The 17,755-nt window shown below is 38.6% G+C and overlaps 1 protein-coding gene across 3 annotated transcripts in view; it reads left to right on the forward strand.

Annotated features, from left to right (window-relative positions):
* Positions 1-17,755, forward strand: part of GRB10 (growth factor receptor bound protein 10) — a 205,544-nt gene that overhangs the window by 175,954 nt on the left and 11,835 nt on the right. For all 3 annotated transcript variants that reach the window (XM_045005961.1, XM_045005962.1, XR_006577008.1), the window contains 6 exons: positions 235-350; positions 3,167-3,241; positions 6,637-6,774; positions 7,662-7,772; positions 10,101-10,199; positions 17,304-17,381. In XM_045005961.1, coding sequence (XP_044861896.1) covers positions 235-350; positions 3,167-3,241; positions 6,637-6,774; positions 7,662-7,772; positions 10,101-10,199; positions 17,304-17,381 — 617 coding nt within the window. The remainder of the gene's footprint in view (positions 1-234; positions 351-3,166; positions 3,242-6,636; positions 6,775-7,661; positions 7,773-10,100; positions 10,200-17,303; positions 17,382-17,755) is intronic.

Here is a 17,755-nt window from a genome sequence, read left to right on the forward strand (position 1 = left end):
GTTAAATCAAAACCATTTTTAAAGCAAAATTGCTTTATCTATGGTTTTGGTCCTTTAGGTCCAGTTTCAGCATAATTTGAGGCCTATAAAAGTTCTTTCCCCACAGAGGCTTTTGTTATCTTAATACAGGATTTCTGTGTAACAAATGAATTCGGAGCAGTTTCACTTGTACTATTTGGAACATTTTTCTTTTTCTACCTGATTAGACATTAACGTTGTCTTTTCCCTCCACAGAGAGGTGCTTGGAAGACCATGAGCTCGTAGTCCAAGTTGAGTCCACTATGGGAAGTGAAAGTAAATTTTTGTTCAGGAAGAATTATGCAAAATATGAATTTTTTAAAAATCCAATGGTGAGTCTCATTGTCCGGAATGACTGTAAAACTGTCTGGGGGAGAAGCTGTTGCATACTGTATCTTTGTATAGGGCTTAGCACAATGGGGACCCCACAGTATATTATATATGTGGTTAATGAGCATGGTAAGGTCTTCGTTGTATAAAACAACTGTCTTGAAAACAAGTAACACAGTTGCCCAGAGATGCTTAACTTAAGTTATGCCCAAAAATGAGAATCTTGATGGTTATCAGACTGTACAATCTGATTGTCTCGGGGTGGCTGTTGCTATGCCTAAGAATGACCATACAAAGGCAAAGCCCAGCTTGGTTTCTCTAAGCAAGAACAGTTCAATTTGTTCATTATCCTGAAAGTTGTTATTTGATATGAAGCAAGTTGACCAAATAATGTGAATATCCAGACCTCTTAGTTTCTGCCAGTAATGAAGAAACCTGTGGGTAACCTCTAAGGTGCTTGTCATGCCTGATTATTTTCCCTGTTTATCAGTATGTATGTTGAACAGGGGTTCATAATAGGTGAACCTACTACTATTTTCTAGTGGGTTTCTTCTTTTTTTTCTTGTACTGATCAAAGTAACTCTACCTCTCCTTTTCCTCCCCTCCCTTCTGCCTATGAAACTTCAGTTGGTTTTGCATTATATCATGGAAACTAACGCAGTATTATAAGAAACTAAAAGCTATTGTGATTTTTAACAGTATAGCAATCTTTCTAAGCTTATTTGGAAGCAGATTTTCAAACTTGTAAAGACATGGCCCTACGGGTGCGAACCTTAGTTGTGTGCACACATAGATATTTGCAGAGCCAGCTGCTGGTGTATGTTTGGCAAACTGCCCCAGCCATGATACATTCCATCCAGATATTTCAAGATATGTGATTTATAACCTTTGCATTTCTATAGTATGTTTCATCTGATAACCTCAAAGTGCTCCAGCCATAAGCCTTTGCCACACCCATATGTTATGAAGCATTATCTCAGGTGAAAAGTTGGTGAACTACCACATTTGTTTTAGTGATTTACCTAAATTGGTAGCAAAGGTAAGAATAGAACCCATAATGTTTGGCTTCCAGTCCCATGATCTCACCATCAAACAATGCTTCCTTCTTTTTCTATACCAGATCAGGCCACTGATCCCTTCAGTCAGGTATAAGCATCTGGTGTCGGCTAGTACTAGTACTTAAAGGAAGACGGTAAATTTAATCTTCATAATTCATCTGGCTAATTATATGATGGGGCAGGAGGTTGATTCCTCTTTCACCTTCAATCTGTTAGTGCCTTGAAGAATAAGACTTTTATTAGCTGAAGTAGAATGAATAGTGTTCCTACGTGCAGTAGATTTTATTGCCATTTAGCTTGTTGGAAACCTTTTAATTTGGTTTTATAGATACCCAGGCATTCCGCGTTCTAACAATGATTAATAGCTCAAAGAGTAACTTAATATAATTAATGTATACTGTAAGCATCTCATGCAGTACACCAAGGTACTTATGTGATAGACATTTTAAAATGTGGTACAGAAAGACAGCTAGGAAGAGGAAGTCTGAAATAAGGTAATCCTTTAAATATTTTTTACTTTGATGTCATAACTCATGGTAAATAATGAAATCATAATACTGAGCATCTGTAGAACACTCGGAGTATTTAGAAACACCATGTTAGTGTCACACAAGATACTTGGTTCTAAAATAAATGACTACACTACAGTGACGGTTATGTAAGAGGAATGGATGTTTACTTAGACCTTGTTAGCATCTAGTCTGTGCAGCAGAGAATTCTATACCAAGTGTGCAGATCTTGTGTATGTATGCATGTTCAGAAAATGTTGTATTCATTTTCCTGGAACACTTTTTAGCTAACGGTTCATTATGAGAAATACATTGACATTGCCCTGAACACAGTAAATATATTGGAAAAGATTTTGAAAGGGGATTTGTCTTGATAGACTGAAAGGTGTCAAGATTTCAGCGGAGTTGCTAAACAAATGGGGGGGGGGAAACCCTGACAGTTACACATCAATGTTTTCTCATCATTAAAGTTTGGGTAATTAATATGATCCATTCTGGTGGAACTGAACAACCCAATACAACATAAAACGGTGCTTTGGTTAGAGGGAGAAAACAGCTATTTTAAAGTACTTACAGGACACCCACACCCATTTCTGTAGTATCTGAGCATCTCACATTCTTTAATGTAGTTTTCCTCACCACACCCTGTGAGGAAGGTGCTGTTATCCACATTTTACCAATGGGCAACTAAGGCACAGAGAGGCTAAGTGACTTGCCCAGGGCCACGCAGAAAGTCTCTGGTGGACCAAGGACTCTAATCTAGATCTCCCAGGTCCTCAGCTAGTGTCCTAACCATGGTACGATTCTTTCCCTCCATTGCTAGAAACCAGAGACTGTAATTCCTAACTCCTGTCCCTACCGCGAAAGCTGTCTTAGATTGAATTTTCTGTTGTAGAGAAAGGAGAAGAATATTATGGAGAATGTTCTTTATAGAAGATAAATTTATCCTTAATTTCACAGATGGAGAAATGTACTTATGAAATATTGCAAACTTTATTAAAAAAAAAGCCATATCAATGTAGTTTGTGGTGGTTTTTTGGGGGGAGGGGGGAAAGGAAGTGAATTGGACTTGAAAGCTTTAGCATCACTTACAGTGTAAAAAAGTCTTTAATTCAATTAAGAATAACCATCATAGAAGGTGGAGACTGAAAAAGATCCATCTGATCTAGCCCGTTAGCTAATACTAACTAACCAGAAGTATGTAAATGCAGTCTGACTCCAAACTGTCTATTTTTTTTTCCCCCCCTGTAGAATTTCTTTCCAGAGCAGATGGTTGCTTGGTGCCAGCAATCAAACGGCAGCATCCCACAGTCGCAACTTTTGCAGGTATTCTAAGACAGTCTTGTGCTAAAGTAGCCTTTATAAAGGGCGAGGCAGGAAGATTAAAGAGGACTGGAAATATGATCAGGAAAAGAGGAGATTTTAATTTAGTGTATGTTCATAGTGTTGATTTTTTTTGCAGATTTTAGCCAGTCTAATTTAGATTTTAAATAATTGTAAAAATTAACTGTTAGTAGTTAGTTTGCATATGCCCACTAAATTGCCATCTGGCATTACCATGGGCTGCTGTTAGTAGTGCCTATGATGGCTAAGCTGTTAGAGCATTCTGTGTGTATGTGATAAATGTCAGTTTGCTGGCCACCGAGGTTACAGCTGCACAGCAGTTAAAAGTTACTTTTCCAGATCAGGTAGATATACATGCGTTAGCTTTGATTGAGCTAGTGAGCTAAAAATAGCAGTGTAGCTACTGCAGCAAGGGTGGTGGGACAGGATACCTGCCTGAGTACAGTCCCAGCCAAGACCCTATGTATGTACATGGACATCTAGCATGAGATGCTTAACACCGGTGGGAGTTAAGCATCTCATCTTCTGAGGCACTTCGCAAAATCCCACTAGGTACCTATCTGCATCTTTATGTGCCTGAATACCTTTAGAAATCTGACCCATGGTGGCCAGAAATAATCCATCTATTCGCTAACTCTGTTAATATTTCCCTTAACTAACACAATTTTCAAAGGCTGGCTTTGTACAGGTTTAATTAAATGCCAGTTTCTATCCAAATGCAGCCTGACACAAATCCTGAATAAAAAGTACTGTCGTCTAGTAAATAAGAAACGAGTTGGTCACGATTTGCTAATGTAATAAAAAATGTAAAAATTAAGAATCCAAATAAATGTATGTTAAGCTATATAACTGCTTTAAAAAGGTGTATTCTCATGGTTAGCTTGAAGTCGTACCAAATTTAGTGGTAAGTCTATTTGCTTTCACATAAACATATGTCAGTGGTTATACCAACCAATGAGAATCAACCTTTCTTATAAAAATAAAAACTTATAAATGCAAAATAAGATTCAAACCAATGGCTTAATACATCCTGAATGGAACTAAAGGAGACAAGAGAAAAGAAATATGATAGATGCTTGCCTAAAGTTTTGTAAAAATTATATATACGTATACAGTTTGAAACAATGCTGCATACATATATTATACCTTATTCAGTTCAAAGCAGTTCAAAGTTCTTATAAAGGAGTATGTTGTGGCAATATGAACAGAGCACGTGCTTGGCATCCTAAGAGAAGCAGACATTAACCTCTAAGATTCTTTACCTCGTAACAGGGCTTACATGTTTATTTTTACCAACTGAATAAAAACCAGGGCAACACAAATGTAGAAAACATCAAGTCTTCTATGGAATATTCAAAGGGCATGAAACATAAGTCCTAACTGACTGGCTTCACCCAGTAGTTTACTGGCTCTGGATTAGACAGATTTTCATGTCTAATCAGCACTCTGACTTACAAATGTATTTCTAAAGTGACTAGGATTTTCAAAAGCAAGTCACCTAAAGTTAGGCACCTACATAAGTGGCCTGTCTTTCAAAAGTGCTGAATGCCTAGCAGCTCCCACCAACTTCACTGGGTTTACTCCTGATTTACACTCCATCACTCTTAATTTATTTTGTCTTGCACGAGGTGAGAAGAAAACATAGCAATAGTTGCCAGGAGAAGCACTTCAGGCTCTGGTGGAAGATTGAGTATTTGAGGACAAAGAGGTCCTGAGCTCTATAGCCCTTGTCCTTCCCTGCTGGTAATCAGTGGTTTTAAATGGAAAAACTGCCTCAACAAAATTCAAATTTGTTAAGAAAAATTCTTACCAAATTCATGGCATTGCAGCAAATACAAGTACTTGCAGCAAATACATGTACTTGCAGCATGCTTTAGATTAAAATTTCTGATAACAATACTGCCTCAGCTAGATGACCTATATCTTCCAGCCCTACAGTTCTGTGATTCATTTGCCTGAATGCATATTAAACTGTTCCCATTAGTTCACCTTCTAGCATCTCTATATAAGTTAGAAATAGCATACCAACCTAATTTCTTAAAATATTTCTTCGTCCTGACTTCTAGGGGCCTTTGTAGTTGTAAAGATATAGTTGAATGCAGTGTATTTGAGTTACTGAGTGCGAAATGTTCTGCTGCCTGTGCATATCCCTGGTGGGGGGGAGGGTGCAGAAAGGGGTACACAGGATATTAATTTGTGGTGGATAATCCATACATTGGCTGTTCATTTATCTAAATTTGCTGGATGAAGTTTTGCATTCCAGTCAGTTGTTTCCAAGCTACACTTGTTGGCACATTTCTAGTGGCTAGTAAGCTTCTTAGTCACAGGTAACTTATTAATTCTGTGTTGTGTAAATGTTGGGTTGAAATATCAGTTCGTACTCATCAGTGCAAGAGGAATAGAAGTATGGAAGAATGGTTACATTCTGTATTGGCTAGCACCACACTTGGAGCAAGAAAGACCTCAGTGCTTGTTGCCTGGTAAACAGGAATATGCCAATGTGCTAAGTGTAACTAAGGGTACATCCAGACTACCCGCCATATCGGCAGGTAGCAATCGATTTACCGGGGATCGATATTTCACGTCTCGTCTAGATGCGATATATCGATCCCCGAACGCGCTCCCCATCGACTCCGTAACTCCACCAGAGCGAGCGGTGGTAGCGGAGTCAACAGGGGAGCCGCAGCCGTCGATCCCGCCCCATGAGGACGGGAGGTAAATTGAAATAAGATACGTCGACTTCAGCTACAGGTATTCCTAGCAGGTATTCCTGTAGCTGAAGTTGCGTATCGTCCCTTTCTTCTCCTCCCCTCCCCCCCCCAGTGTAGACCAGGCCTAAGGGTGTGTCTAGACCAGGGGTCGGCAACCTTTTAGAAGTGATGTGCCGAGTCTTCATTTATTCATTCTGATTTAAGGTTTCGCGTGCCAGTAATACATTTTAACATTTTTAGAAGGTCTCTTTCTATAAGGCTATAATATAACTAAACTATTGTTGTATGTAAAGTAAATAAAATTTTTAAAATGTTTAAGAAGCTTCATTTAAAATTAAGTTAAAATGCAGAGTCCCCCGGACCGCTGGCCAGGACCCGGGCAGTGTCAGTGCCACTGAAAATCAGTTAGTACATGGCAAGCTGGGGTGTAAATCTACAACGCTGTAGCCTGCCACGCACTAACTGTCCATGTGGACACCAAAAGTTCCCTAGTGCTTGTTGACCTACTTTGCTTTGAAAGAAGATAGCAGCTCTCACTAGGGAACATTCAAGTCTAAGTCATTTACTGTGACCAACTGTTCCTTGCTACAGGTGTGGTGCTAACTCTGTCTGTGTTTCTGGTACATAATCATATAACTTAATATTTTTAATTTTCATCTCCCACAGAACTTTTTAAACTCCAGTAGCTGCCCTGAAATTCAAGGTTTCTTGCATGTTAAAGAGTTGGGTAGGAAATCGTGGAAAAAGTTATATGTATATTTGAGAAGATCAGGACTTTATTGCTCCACAAAAGGAACTTCAAAGGTATTTATTTATTTATTTATTTTTTTAAAGAATTGAGCTACTAAAATTGTTGGTATGTAAAATGAATTTCTACTTACAGTAGATTTTTTTAATATAAAAGTTTCCACAGAGTTTTCTTTTAAAAAAAGAACATTATTTTAAATACATTAATAAATACATTATGGGCAAGTAGCAAAGAAGACCTGGGTCACTACATCCCTTCATCTTGAAATATCCATCTTTGAATTTATTCATTATAATAATAATAATAATATACTCAGATATACATGTGCTTTTAATATATAAAAATATATAAGTGGATACTGAAGTTGCATTAAATGAGTTTATGGATTTTGGAGAAAACACTTGCTTCAAAGGTGAACTTCTTATAGGTTTATTTTAGATGGTAACTAAAGGCTGAATTATTAAATTTGAAAAACGAATTAACAATAATCAGAACCAATATAGCTCTGTAGAAGGCAAAACCAGCTTTACGCATCATTTCATCATACCAGAATGTAACTGTTTGTCAACTTTCAGCATAAACCCCCACCCTTCTCCTGTTGTTGTGTAGTTTTGCTGGGGTTGGTACTTTTTTGTTGTTTTGGAGGTTTTTTGGTCTCATGGTATTTCCCTTGAAGCAAATATCTCAGAAATACAGATCAATTTGTCAGTATGCATCCTGAGAACAATTTTAGCTTTACATTTATAAACGTATAGTCAATCTGAAAAGGTCAAATGGTTCATTTTATTATATGTTAAATAAAACTTCAAGTGCTTAGAGAGAGGCAGTTTAAATGTGCATACACTGCCCTCTGATGGATGTTATTCTTCAGAGAAGGTATGGCTGGCATTGAAATGTTTCAGTGGTTTAATCCTACAATTTAAAAGGTACAATATTTCCACAGGAGCCAAGACACTTGCAGTTGTTAGCTGACCTAGAAGACAGCAATATCTTCTCATTGATAGCAGGCAAGAAATTGTATAATGCTCCTGCAGACTATGGATTTTGTGTAAAGGTAATTCCTCTCATTAACTTGTTCCCAAGGTGGAACTGAAATCATTAGCATTTTTTTTTAGCAAATTTGTGATACCCTTACTCACCATGTGTAGACGTTTACTCCCTAAGTAATCCTATTGACTTCAGAAAGACTTTTAAAGTCTGATACTAGGCAGTGGGAAGGTGAGGGTAGGAGGGCAGCACAGTCTGACCGTAAGGGATAAAACTTTGCACAGCAGCAAATCGAGAAGCAGTGATAGTTGTTCCAGGCTGTGCATTTACTGATATAGTGATTTTGTCTAAATGATGCGGTAAACTTTAAGATTATTTAAATGTAAAAGTCAATGGCATTTTCAAATAATTGAGCAGACAAGACCTCATGAGGTTCCACAATGGAAAACCTAGAATTGCATGCTTGGATATTACTCTGAGGTTCAGAAGCTCTGATGTTAGTTACATGAGAGGGCCCCTCAAGCCCTTTCCAAATACATAATCTGAGAGTCATGGACATTTAATTTCCAGGTGGGTGTATTTTAAGTATCAGTGCTTCTGTGCTTTGAAAACCCAGTACATCTTTTGGACTGGCAGGTTTGAGTGCAAAATCATCTAACTGCTGTCAGGTAGTGAGCCTGTTGGATGGCCTTGGGGTTATATGTTCAGACACTCATTCCAGACATTCACATGTAGCCTCTGCTTTTCATACCTTAATCACTGTGAAAAGGAAAGCTCCTTATGAGAGCAAGTGCCCAAATTACATAGCAGAGGATCGCACTCTAAATGGAGGTAAATGCACCAATATAACAGGCAGCTTGTTTGCACTTACTTTAAAGCAGGAGGTCAGTTTGAAAAATGAAGAGTAAAGTATACAGGGTCGTTTTTTAGCTGTTATGCCTGGCCTACCTGCAGCTTTTGTACTGGTATAACCATGCGAGTTAGGGAGATTTATTTTTTTTAACCAATAAAGTTATATCTGTACAACCACTAGAGTGGTTGGAGTTATACCAGGATAAAGATACTCCTACTGGTATAGTTTATGCTTATATGGGAAGGGGAATAAGACAGAATACGTTTTTACCAATATAATGCCTCCCATGCTAGGGGTTGTACTGATATTAACTAAACCAGCATAGCTAAAGTGGTACAACTTTTGTATATAGACACTCCTCGGTGTGCACCCCTCTCTCATTGTTGTCACCAATGTGTCTGGTAACATTTTTTTAAAGCACCTAAATCCAATTGTCTGTCATTTGGGTACTGAAAATAAGGCTATCTACTGTGTGCCTCCATGTAACAGGCCTCAGGAGAAAATCAGAGGAGTGGGGAGACAGGCCTGGGAGCTGCTTTTATTGATGTGTTTCAAGGGTTTTCATGGTGGAGGCAATGGAGAGGAGTTCCTCATTTCTGTGAACTTGTCTCTACCAGCAAGTGCTGTTTGGCTAGAAATAAACTCTCTCCCCAGGAATGATGGCTAGTAGAGACATACTGAGTTAACCAGGGAAAGCCATTTGTATAGGCATTGAGGGGGTGGGTAGAGCTCTCCTCCCGTCTGATATGGGTTCTCTAAGGCAATGTATGTAGCTCCTCACAAGGCAAGCCTGACATTCTCTGGCCTCTTGTCTGTGTGGGTAGCTCCAGCAGTAATACTTCTGCCATCTGCAGAGGGGACAGCAGGCGCTGTTAGAATGGATAATTGTCAGGTAAACTTATCTATCAAAAACATAAACTCCCTTTTATTTTTTTTAATTACCCACAGTCTTCCTTATTTCAAGTGGTCAAAAACCACTTTCAAGTATTTTATTATCTTAACGTGAACAGTAAGAAGGCAGGAAAAAACACTCAACAATAAGATAGTGGTATCTGAGGAGTGGTGTGATTAAGGTAGAGGACTGAGTGTTGAGCAATCTAGTCCCTGCATCCAGTTCTGCTGCAGTCTTCATGTGTGACCTTAGATGAGTCAGTTAATCTCTCTACTTCCAAGTGCCATCTTTAAAATGGGGCTGACAAAGCTGTTATTCTCAATGTTATTTTGAGGATTAGTTTACTTAAATTGTACAGTGTCTTGATAACCTTGGATACAAGATGTTCGAGTGGCAGACTGTTGTAAAATGGCAAAGATTACAAACTGATCACTCTCCTTTTATTGGGGACCAGTCAGGGAAGTTGGTTCTAGACTTTTCTCTCCAAATATATTTTCGCCTCCACGGAACACAAGTTGAGTGTGAATGAGTATTTTCTTGGCAAATATTTCCCATTTTCTTACTCTCTGTGCCTGCCTTTCCTATGCAGTATATGTCAAGTGCTGTTGCTTTCCTGTTAAACGTAACTGAATTCCCTCTTAATTTTGTAGCCCAACAGAGTGAGAAATGAAACTAAGGAATTGAGGTTGCTGTGTGCTGAAGATGAGCAGAGCAGAACATGTTGGATGACTGCATTTAGACTCCTGAAGGTACCTACTTTCTCATAACCTAAATTAGGCTAGGTCTGCAGCTGTCTTCATATTCTTGAGAGATTTCAGTTTTCCCATACTGTTGTGCACTGAATACACAAGGCAATATTTTTATGAAGAAATCCCTACCTACTCTTATCGAACTGCTCACTTACGTATCCCAAGGTCAACTATATTCTGCAGCAGATACTTCCATTTTGGAAATTAAAATACTGGATACAGCTTTTAATCAGAAGCTTGTGACCACAGCATTAGATGGTATTCATTGCGCGTATAAATAAAACACAATCCTGGCATGGCAAAATATGAAGTATATGTTTGCCTCAAAAATCGAAACAGTCACTGGTTTTAAACTCATCATGTCAATGCAGAATCTTAAAAAAAAAAACAACAACAACAACAACAAAAAAAACCCACCACCAAGAGTTGAGGTCAAGAATATAGGCTCATTAACTTGCAGTGATTTTAACTAGTACAAGATACTGTCTAGTGTCCTGTTCTACCTTTTTGTTTTCTATTTCCTAAGGCAAATTGTCTTTTAAAAACTGTAGTGATTTTTTGCAGTGTTTTTGTTTAACCTGGTGTGGCTTCTAATAAAAGATGATTCAACATCCAACCTGGGTCAAGAGTATGTATAGCTGAGAGCAAGGAGTGAATATGTTTTTAATTGGAAGGGGTGCATGGAAGCAGACTTATCAGTATACTCTCGACAAAAAGAGTAGTACTAGCTTGCTCATGTGGCTGGCAGAGTGGTGGTGTAGTTCAGAGTCTTGTATGATAGATTGTGTTGGGGTGGGGTATAGTGGAGAGAAACCTCAGTGGGAAACAATCTTTATGTTCTAGCAGAGAAGCAATGGACTGGCTGGCTCCTATCGAGGAGGAGGTCGGTTAGAATCTACAGCTCTGTAGAAGTACCCTTTATAAATTCCAACCTTGAAAATCTCATTTGGAGAAGAAGACCCTAGAGGCTTTCAAAACCTCAGAGCCTCACTTTTGTCAAAGGCAACATAAATTCTCTACCATCTCATCCATGCAAAGCCTCCCCTCCATGCTAACTCTCAATTTCTATGCTACAGCTTTATGTAAATATTGTAAGGTGGATGCATAAGAATTCACATCCACGCAGACAACACAAATTTTATCTTGTCTCATTAGACTTAAATATTCCCAAGTGACAAAGGGGTGCCCAACTCCTGAGACACCTGGAAGGGCCAGATTTCAGAGGGTGGGTACTCAGCACTCTCTGAAAATCAGAGGTCTGTAAGGTGGGTTAAGAGTCACCCAGAATCACTTGTCACATTTGAAAATGTCTGCTCTAGATTCTAGTTAATGCATTTATAGCATCTCCATACACAATGTCACGTCATAACCAAAAGGGCAACTTGATGCTGGGGTCAGCCATGTTGTGTATTCTTGAGGCTAAATAGGAAGTTCAATTTCAACACTACAGGCTGCAGTGCTCTGATAGGAATGTGGTACTGTCTTAACTGCAGGATAATTCTACAACCTCTGAGATTAAGATTATCACTTTCTATTGTAATCAGTTTTCAGTGGCCAAACAGTCCCTGACACATGATGTTTACCAGGAAGTATTGCACAGACACAGAAAGTACATAGTATATTTACCTTACTCTGCAACATTTTTATCCCCAGACCCACTCCTCAGTTTCAAAAGTTTGTCTGGTTCATCTTTAGTCCTGGCTAATTTCCAGACGAGTGGGGTAGAAAGTGGTAATTTTAATTTTGTGTTATGTGCTGTGTAATTTTTATCCCCCAAATTACTAAAAATATTTAGTCTTGAGAAACAAGTTATGGTAGTCCAGCTGTCGTGAATTGTTTCTCTAGGTGCCAACTCAGGGATGTGATTTCCACTGTTTAGGCTTGGTCTACACTAGGGGGCGTAGCTGAAGTTGACGTACTTAGATCTACTTACCTCGGTGTCTTCACTGCGGTAAGTTGACGGCTGATGCTCTCCCGTAGACTCAGCCTGCGCCTCTCGCCCTGGTGGAGTACCAGAGTCGACGGGAGAGCGCTCAACAGTTGATTTATCGTGTCTAGACTAGACACCATAGATCGACCCTCCCGCTGGATCAATCACTTCCTGTCAATCCAGCGGGTAATGTAGACAAGCCCTAAGTCACAGGGTTTCTTCTACATACTTTAGGGACACCATTATTAAAGCCAAGCAAAATAATCACAATTATTAATCTTGGCTATTTTATTATATAAAAAAGGAAAAGAAAACAAAAGACATAACACAAATGATAAATTGGCTACTTCCATTACAGTCTCTTCCGGGTGCCACTTTGTACACAGTAGATACTGCACCTTTGAGAACTGTCCCTCCTTTGGTGGAGCCACTTTTCTCTTCATAAATTGAGACCAAGGTCTTATTCCCAACGTTGCTGTGAGTCCAGTTTCAGTGTATCATTAGAAAACCAGGGCTGTTTATAAATGTGCAAAAATTTTGTTGCAAGGCAGGTGCGTCCTGTTGATTTTTAGGAATAACAAACACTTTTACTTTGCCCAATTATAATCTTTACTAAATCTTAATAAATCAAAGGAAGGATTTAAATCAGTTACTCAGAAACCATTTATGGATCTGTCTTAAGACAGACCAATTAACGAATATTAAGACTCCTAAATCCAGTTAACTCCCACTATTCTGTTTATCAATGGGAATGTCTACACAGAAAAGAAAAACCTGCGGCTAGCCCAGGCCAACTCACTCGGCCTCTGGGGCTGTTTCATTGCTGTGTAGACTTCTGGGTTTGCACTGGAGCCTGAGCTGTGGGACCCTCCCACCCAGCAGAGACCTAGAGTCCAGAGGGTCCCAGAGCTTAAGCTCCAGCTCGAGCCCAGAAGTCTACACAGCAATGAAACAGCCCCGCAGCCTGAGTCTGCAAGCCCAAGTCAGTTGACACGGGCCAGCCATGGGTTTTTCTTTGTGCTATAGACAGACCCAACCCTTAGTTCTGGAGTGGAGAAAGGGGTTATCTGGTCTAACTATTTGGTGATTACCAGGAGAAACTGTTAACATCTTAAGTTAAAAGAGCATTTCCATATCCCAATAAAATCACTACAAGAGTTTTTAAATCTAATCTCTTGGCTGTGTGTGGGGCTGTGGCTGTGTGTGTTGGGGGCTCACTTCAGACTTTTTATGATTTTCTCCTTCCTATTTTCATGATATTTTAAGAAAACATTTCTCAGGCTTGTTTAGATTCAAAGTTGGCTGCTGTCATCCTTTCACTGGCTCCATGTCTTCAGAGTTTGGTTATAGTTACACCTTCAGCTTCTGAATACACAGTATGCTTAATGGACATGCAACACGCGTCTGATTGTCTTTGTTCTCTTGTGGCAGGAAAACCTTAGATAACTTTAAAGGTTAGTTTTAACTTCCTTTTTATCCAGGCGTTTCTGAGAGAAGTTCAACAGGAACTGAATTTTTTTTTTTTCTGAAAAGTCCAAACACTCTTGTTCTTTTGCATAGAAGTTTTTTAGTTCTCCAAATAGGCTCTTAAAGTTAAATAAATTCTTAGATTTTAGCTTAAATAATTACGAAAAATCATCAACTTCTTTAATTTCTGCAGGGATGATTCTTCTTGTCTTCCTGAGTTGGCTGAGGGAATTGCTGCTTGAGTATGCCAGATAGTTTGCTAAATAATCCCCATTAATATAAATATTTTATACTTACATCAGTAATCAGTTTAACAAGGTCATTGGATTCCATGATAGTACATAATACAATGGGTCAATTATATGATATTCTTAACCTTTTTCCAGAGGGTATGGCTGGAGAGTCTTGCCCGCATGCTCGGGGTTCAGCTGACCGTCATATTTGGGGTCGGGAAGGAATTTTCCTCCAGGGTAGATTGGCTGTGGCCCTGGAGGTTTTTCGCCTTCCTCCGAAGCATGGGGCAGGGGTCGCTTGCTAAAGGAGTGGGGGGATCAGCTTATGTGGCCTGCATCTTGCAGGAGGTCAGACTAGATGATCATAATGGTCCCTTCTGATCTTGAATTCTATGATTCTATAAAACATTTTACCATTTACATAGCAATGATTTTAGTAATTACATTTCACCAGGGCATGCCATCTCAACATTTAAGAAATAAACAAAGGTTTTCTACAAAATCTTTTTCAAGTATAAATGCTTTTCTTAAGGCTTCAAGGAGCAAGATTTTAGAATGACTGAAATAATTCTCTTTACTACCAACTTTTTTGCTTCTGATAATACATCCCTATACGTGACTTCTTTTTGCTGTTAACATCCTCTTGAAGTCAGGACCTAACTCTTTTGCAAGGTCTGTTGTTTGAGATAAACCATTTCTTTTCCAACTGACATTTTAGACAACAGATGTGTCCTGTTCTGTGATAAGATACTCTGGTTTAGATGCCTTGTAGGCCAAATGGCGTTTACCAGTTGCAGTATACAATTTGCAATTAAAAACTGCTATCAGATATTCTATACCGGGGTCGGCAATCTTTCAGAAGTGGTGTTCATTTATTCGCTCTAATTTAAGGTTTCACTTGCCAGTAATACATTTTAACATTTTTAGAAGGTCTCTTTCTATAAGTCTATAATATATAACTAAACTATTGTTGTATGTAAAGTAAATAAGGTTTTTTAAATGTTTAAGAAGCTTCATTTAAAATTAAATTAAAATGCAGAGTCCCCCAAACTGGTGGCCAGGACCCGGGCAGTGTGAGTGCCACTGAAAATCAGCTCGTGTGCTGCCTTCGGCATGCGTGCCATAGGTTGCCTATCCCTGTTCTATACCAAGCACCAATCACAACAACCAAGCTTACATCCATTTTTTCAAAACATAGCACATAAGATATTAGTATAAAAAAAAAAAGCAAAATAGGAATAAAAAATGCATTTCAGAGTTCGTATAAATATTTCTAGGGGTAATAAAAGTGGTTTTATCTCCCTGGACACTTGAGGAGTTTGTCACGTTGACAGTCAACAGAATTCCTAGGAGTTTCCATAGCTTGGACATTTCATATAATTAAATAAATAAAAATATATGCCTGTGAGGAACTTTTCTACAAGCACCATATGCATGAAAGTAGTGATAACTATCTCCTAAGATTCAGTAAAGGTACAGACGAGTTTGTAATGACTTAACATTAGAAGAGTAAATTTATAATAATTTTATCAAAGTCACTTTTGCATCAGTAGTGAAGTTCCTCTATCACACATGCACATATGGAACAGCAGCTTTTCAGTCCATTCTCTCAGTGCATGTGCCGTGATTGCATTAAGCTCTCATTTTCCAAATCAGAACTCATTGATTTGAATGCTCTCCAATTTATCTAACCCGTTAATCTTTAAGAACAATTCTCTGTAAATTACAGTACAGAAAATCCTTTCCCCATTTGTAAGTGAATACAAAACAGGCGGTACTAAATAAATGTACTCCAGGATGTGCATGTTGTTTCTTGTATCCTGGACTGTACCTGAATACAGAATGTGTGTCTGATTTGTGCAGATCAGGGATACTCAGACCTCAGTGGCTGAATCACACTGTTTTAATATTATGTGCTGCAAAAGAGCCACAGGAGACACATTAAAAGCTACATCTATACCAGTGATTCTTGGACTGAGGCTTGTGAGCTGCAAGTGTCTCTTTAATGACCACTAGCACAGTTCTCTCTCCAGTTACTTTTTACTGAATTTTGATCAGCTAACTGTCCAGGCATGGAATAAATTGAAGCCATTATTTAAGATTAAAAGCCATATGGAAGGCATGGTCAAATACTGATTCTCAAATAAGAACGTGTATTATAGTCTGTCATATTTTTTCTACAGTCGTAGCTGCTCATGCATGTAACCTTTGTCATGCAAGATGTGTAACATAGTTATAGTTCAATGTCTCATTTTTGTACGTGAGATTGAAGTACAGTACCACTGTTACTTCCTGTTGAAATAACTTAATTATAATAAATTATGTACATTTAGATACAGTAATACTAATGTTAAAGTCAAAACTGAACTGGAAAGCTTAAAATCAGTATGTTTTTATAGCCAAAAGAGTCCAAATGTATACTATCTATGTTGTTATTTTCTGTGATCTCTATTTTGGTGGGAGGAGGTAGACAAATACTACTGCCAGCTCCTCTCCCCTCAATTCTGTGAGAACTTCACTTATCAGAGGCATACTTCCTTTCCAGCTCAGCCTCACTCATTCCACATATAAAATTGCGTCATCCCCCCTGTACAGTTTGGAGCTATGTAGGCACAAAGCCAGTAGAACATTTGCAACCTCCTAAGAGAACTCATTACATAGGTTCATGCACTAAGTATGCTTTAAAAATCCCTGTAAGTTAGACAAATCATAGCAAGACCATTGAAAGCCACATATGGCCCTTTGGTATATCTCCCTGCCAAATTTGTAATCTCTTAACACCAACCACTGAAGGGTTAGAGCTATTATTTTTAAGTCCCATTATTAAAAAAGGGGTGGCAGGGGAGATGAAAGTGTGCGTTCTCTCTTCTCAAATAACTGAATCAATTAATCAATTTCACTCAACTGTTAAAAATAATTTTCTCTGAGTGATGAATCTGCAAACTTTCATCTTCAAAAGTTTTGAGTAGCTGAAAGTGATCTTTTAATAATTGAATCAGTTGTACAAACTTTATAGGCATCACTGTGTTCTCTGCCTAAAATTATAGCAAAATCTGCTTTGACTGGGGAATCGAAGGGATCAGCAAAAACTGACTGTCCAAGTGGGCTTCTCTCTAAAAGATTAATAACACTGTAGTGGGAGCCTTTGAGTTATTCTGAAGTGGTGGCTGATGAACAGGAGTTGCTAAGCAGAGCCGATCTGCATGTGCATATGCATGGTTCATATTTGGGTGTGTGGATAAAGCTATTCATGGGTATTTAGTTTTTATATGTGGAGGTGATATCCTTGTGATGAACTTACCATGCACTTTTGGCTGCCTCATCTGCCCCGTGCTCATTATAATGTAATCTAGTTTGCCAGAGGACTATTTCTAATACCGAAGTAAGGATACAGTATCCGCTGCAATGCGAGTGGCATTACAATAGTTGCTATAAAGAGATGCAGTTGAATGTTTCTTTTCCTTCCATCTACAGTATGGAATGCTACTGTACCAGAACTACAGAATTCCCCAGCAGAGAAAAACCGTGCTCCCCCACTTCTCCACTCCAGTCGTAAGTACTGAAGTTACTTTTAAATATATTGTCAGTCCTCCATCCTTGTGTAACAATTTTGCAGTGGCTTACATGATAATTCATAATTCTCTGAATTAGAAAGCTTTGCACTGTTCAATGGTGTTCATGAAATGTTGTCTTCCCAGATGAGACTCTATTCCTTTATTAATACACCCAAGCAACCTATTTGTTTTAACTGCTGCTGTGCACTGAGCAGAAGCCACCAATGAGCTATCCACAACAATCCCCAAAAGAGGGTCCTGTAATTTTTAGGGTCTGCTCCTGCATGCATAGAAATGGACTTAAATGGAAATAAGCTTCAACTCTAAAAGTCCATAAGTACAAACTTCAATTATGTTTGCCTGTATGCAAGG

The sequence above is a fragment of the Mauremys mutica genome, chromosome 2 (assembly GCF_020497125.1).
Source record: "Mauremys mutica isolate MM-2020 ecotype Southern chromosome 2, ASM2049712v1, whole genome shotgun sequence".
In the NCBI taxonomy this organism is placed as follows: domain Eukaryota; kingdom Metazoa; phylum Chordata; order Testudines; family Geoemydidae; genus Mauremys; species Mauremys mutica.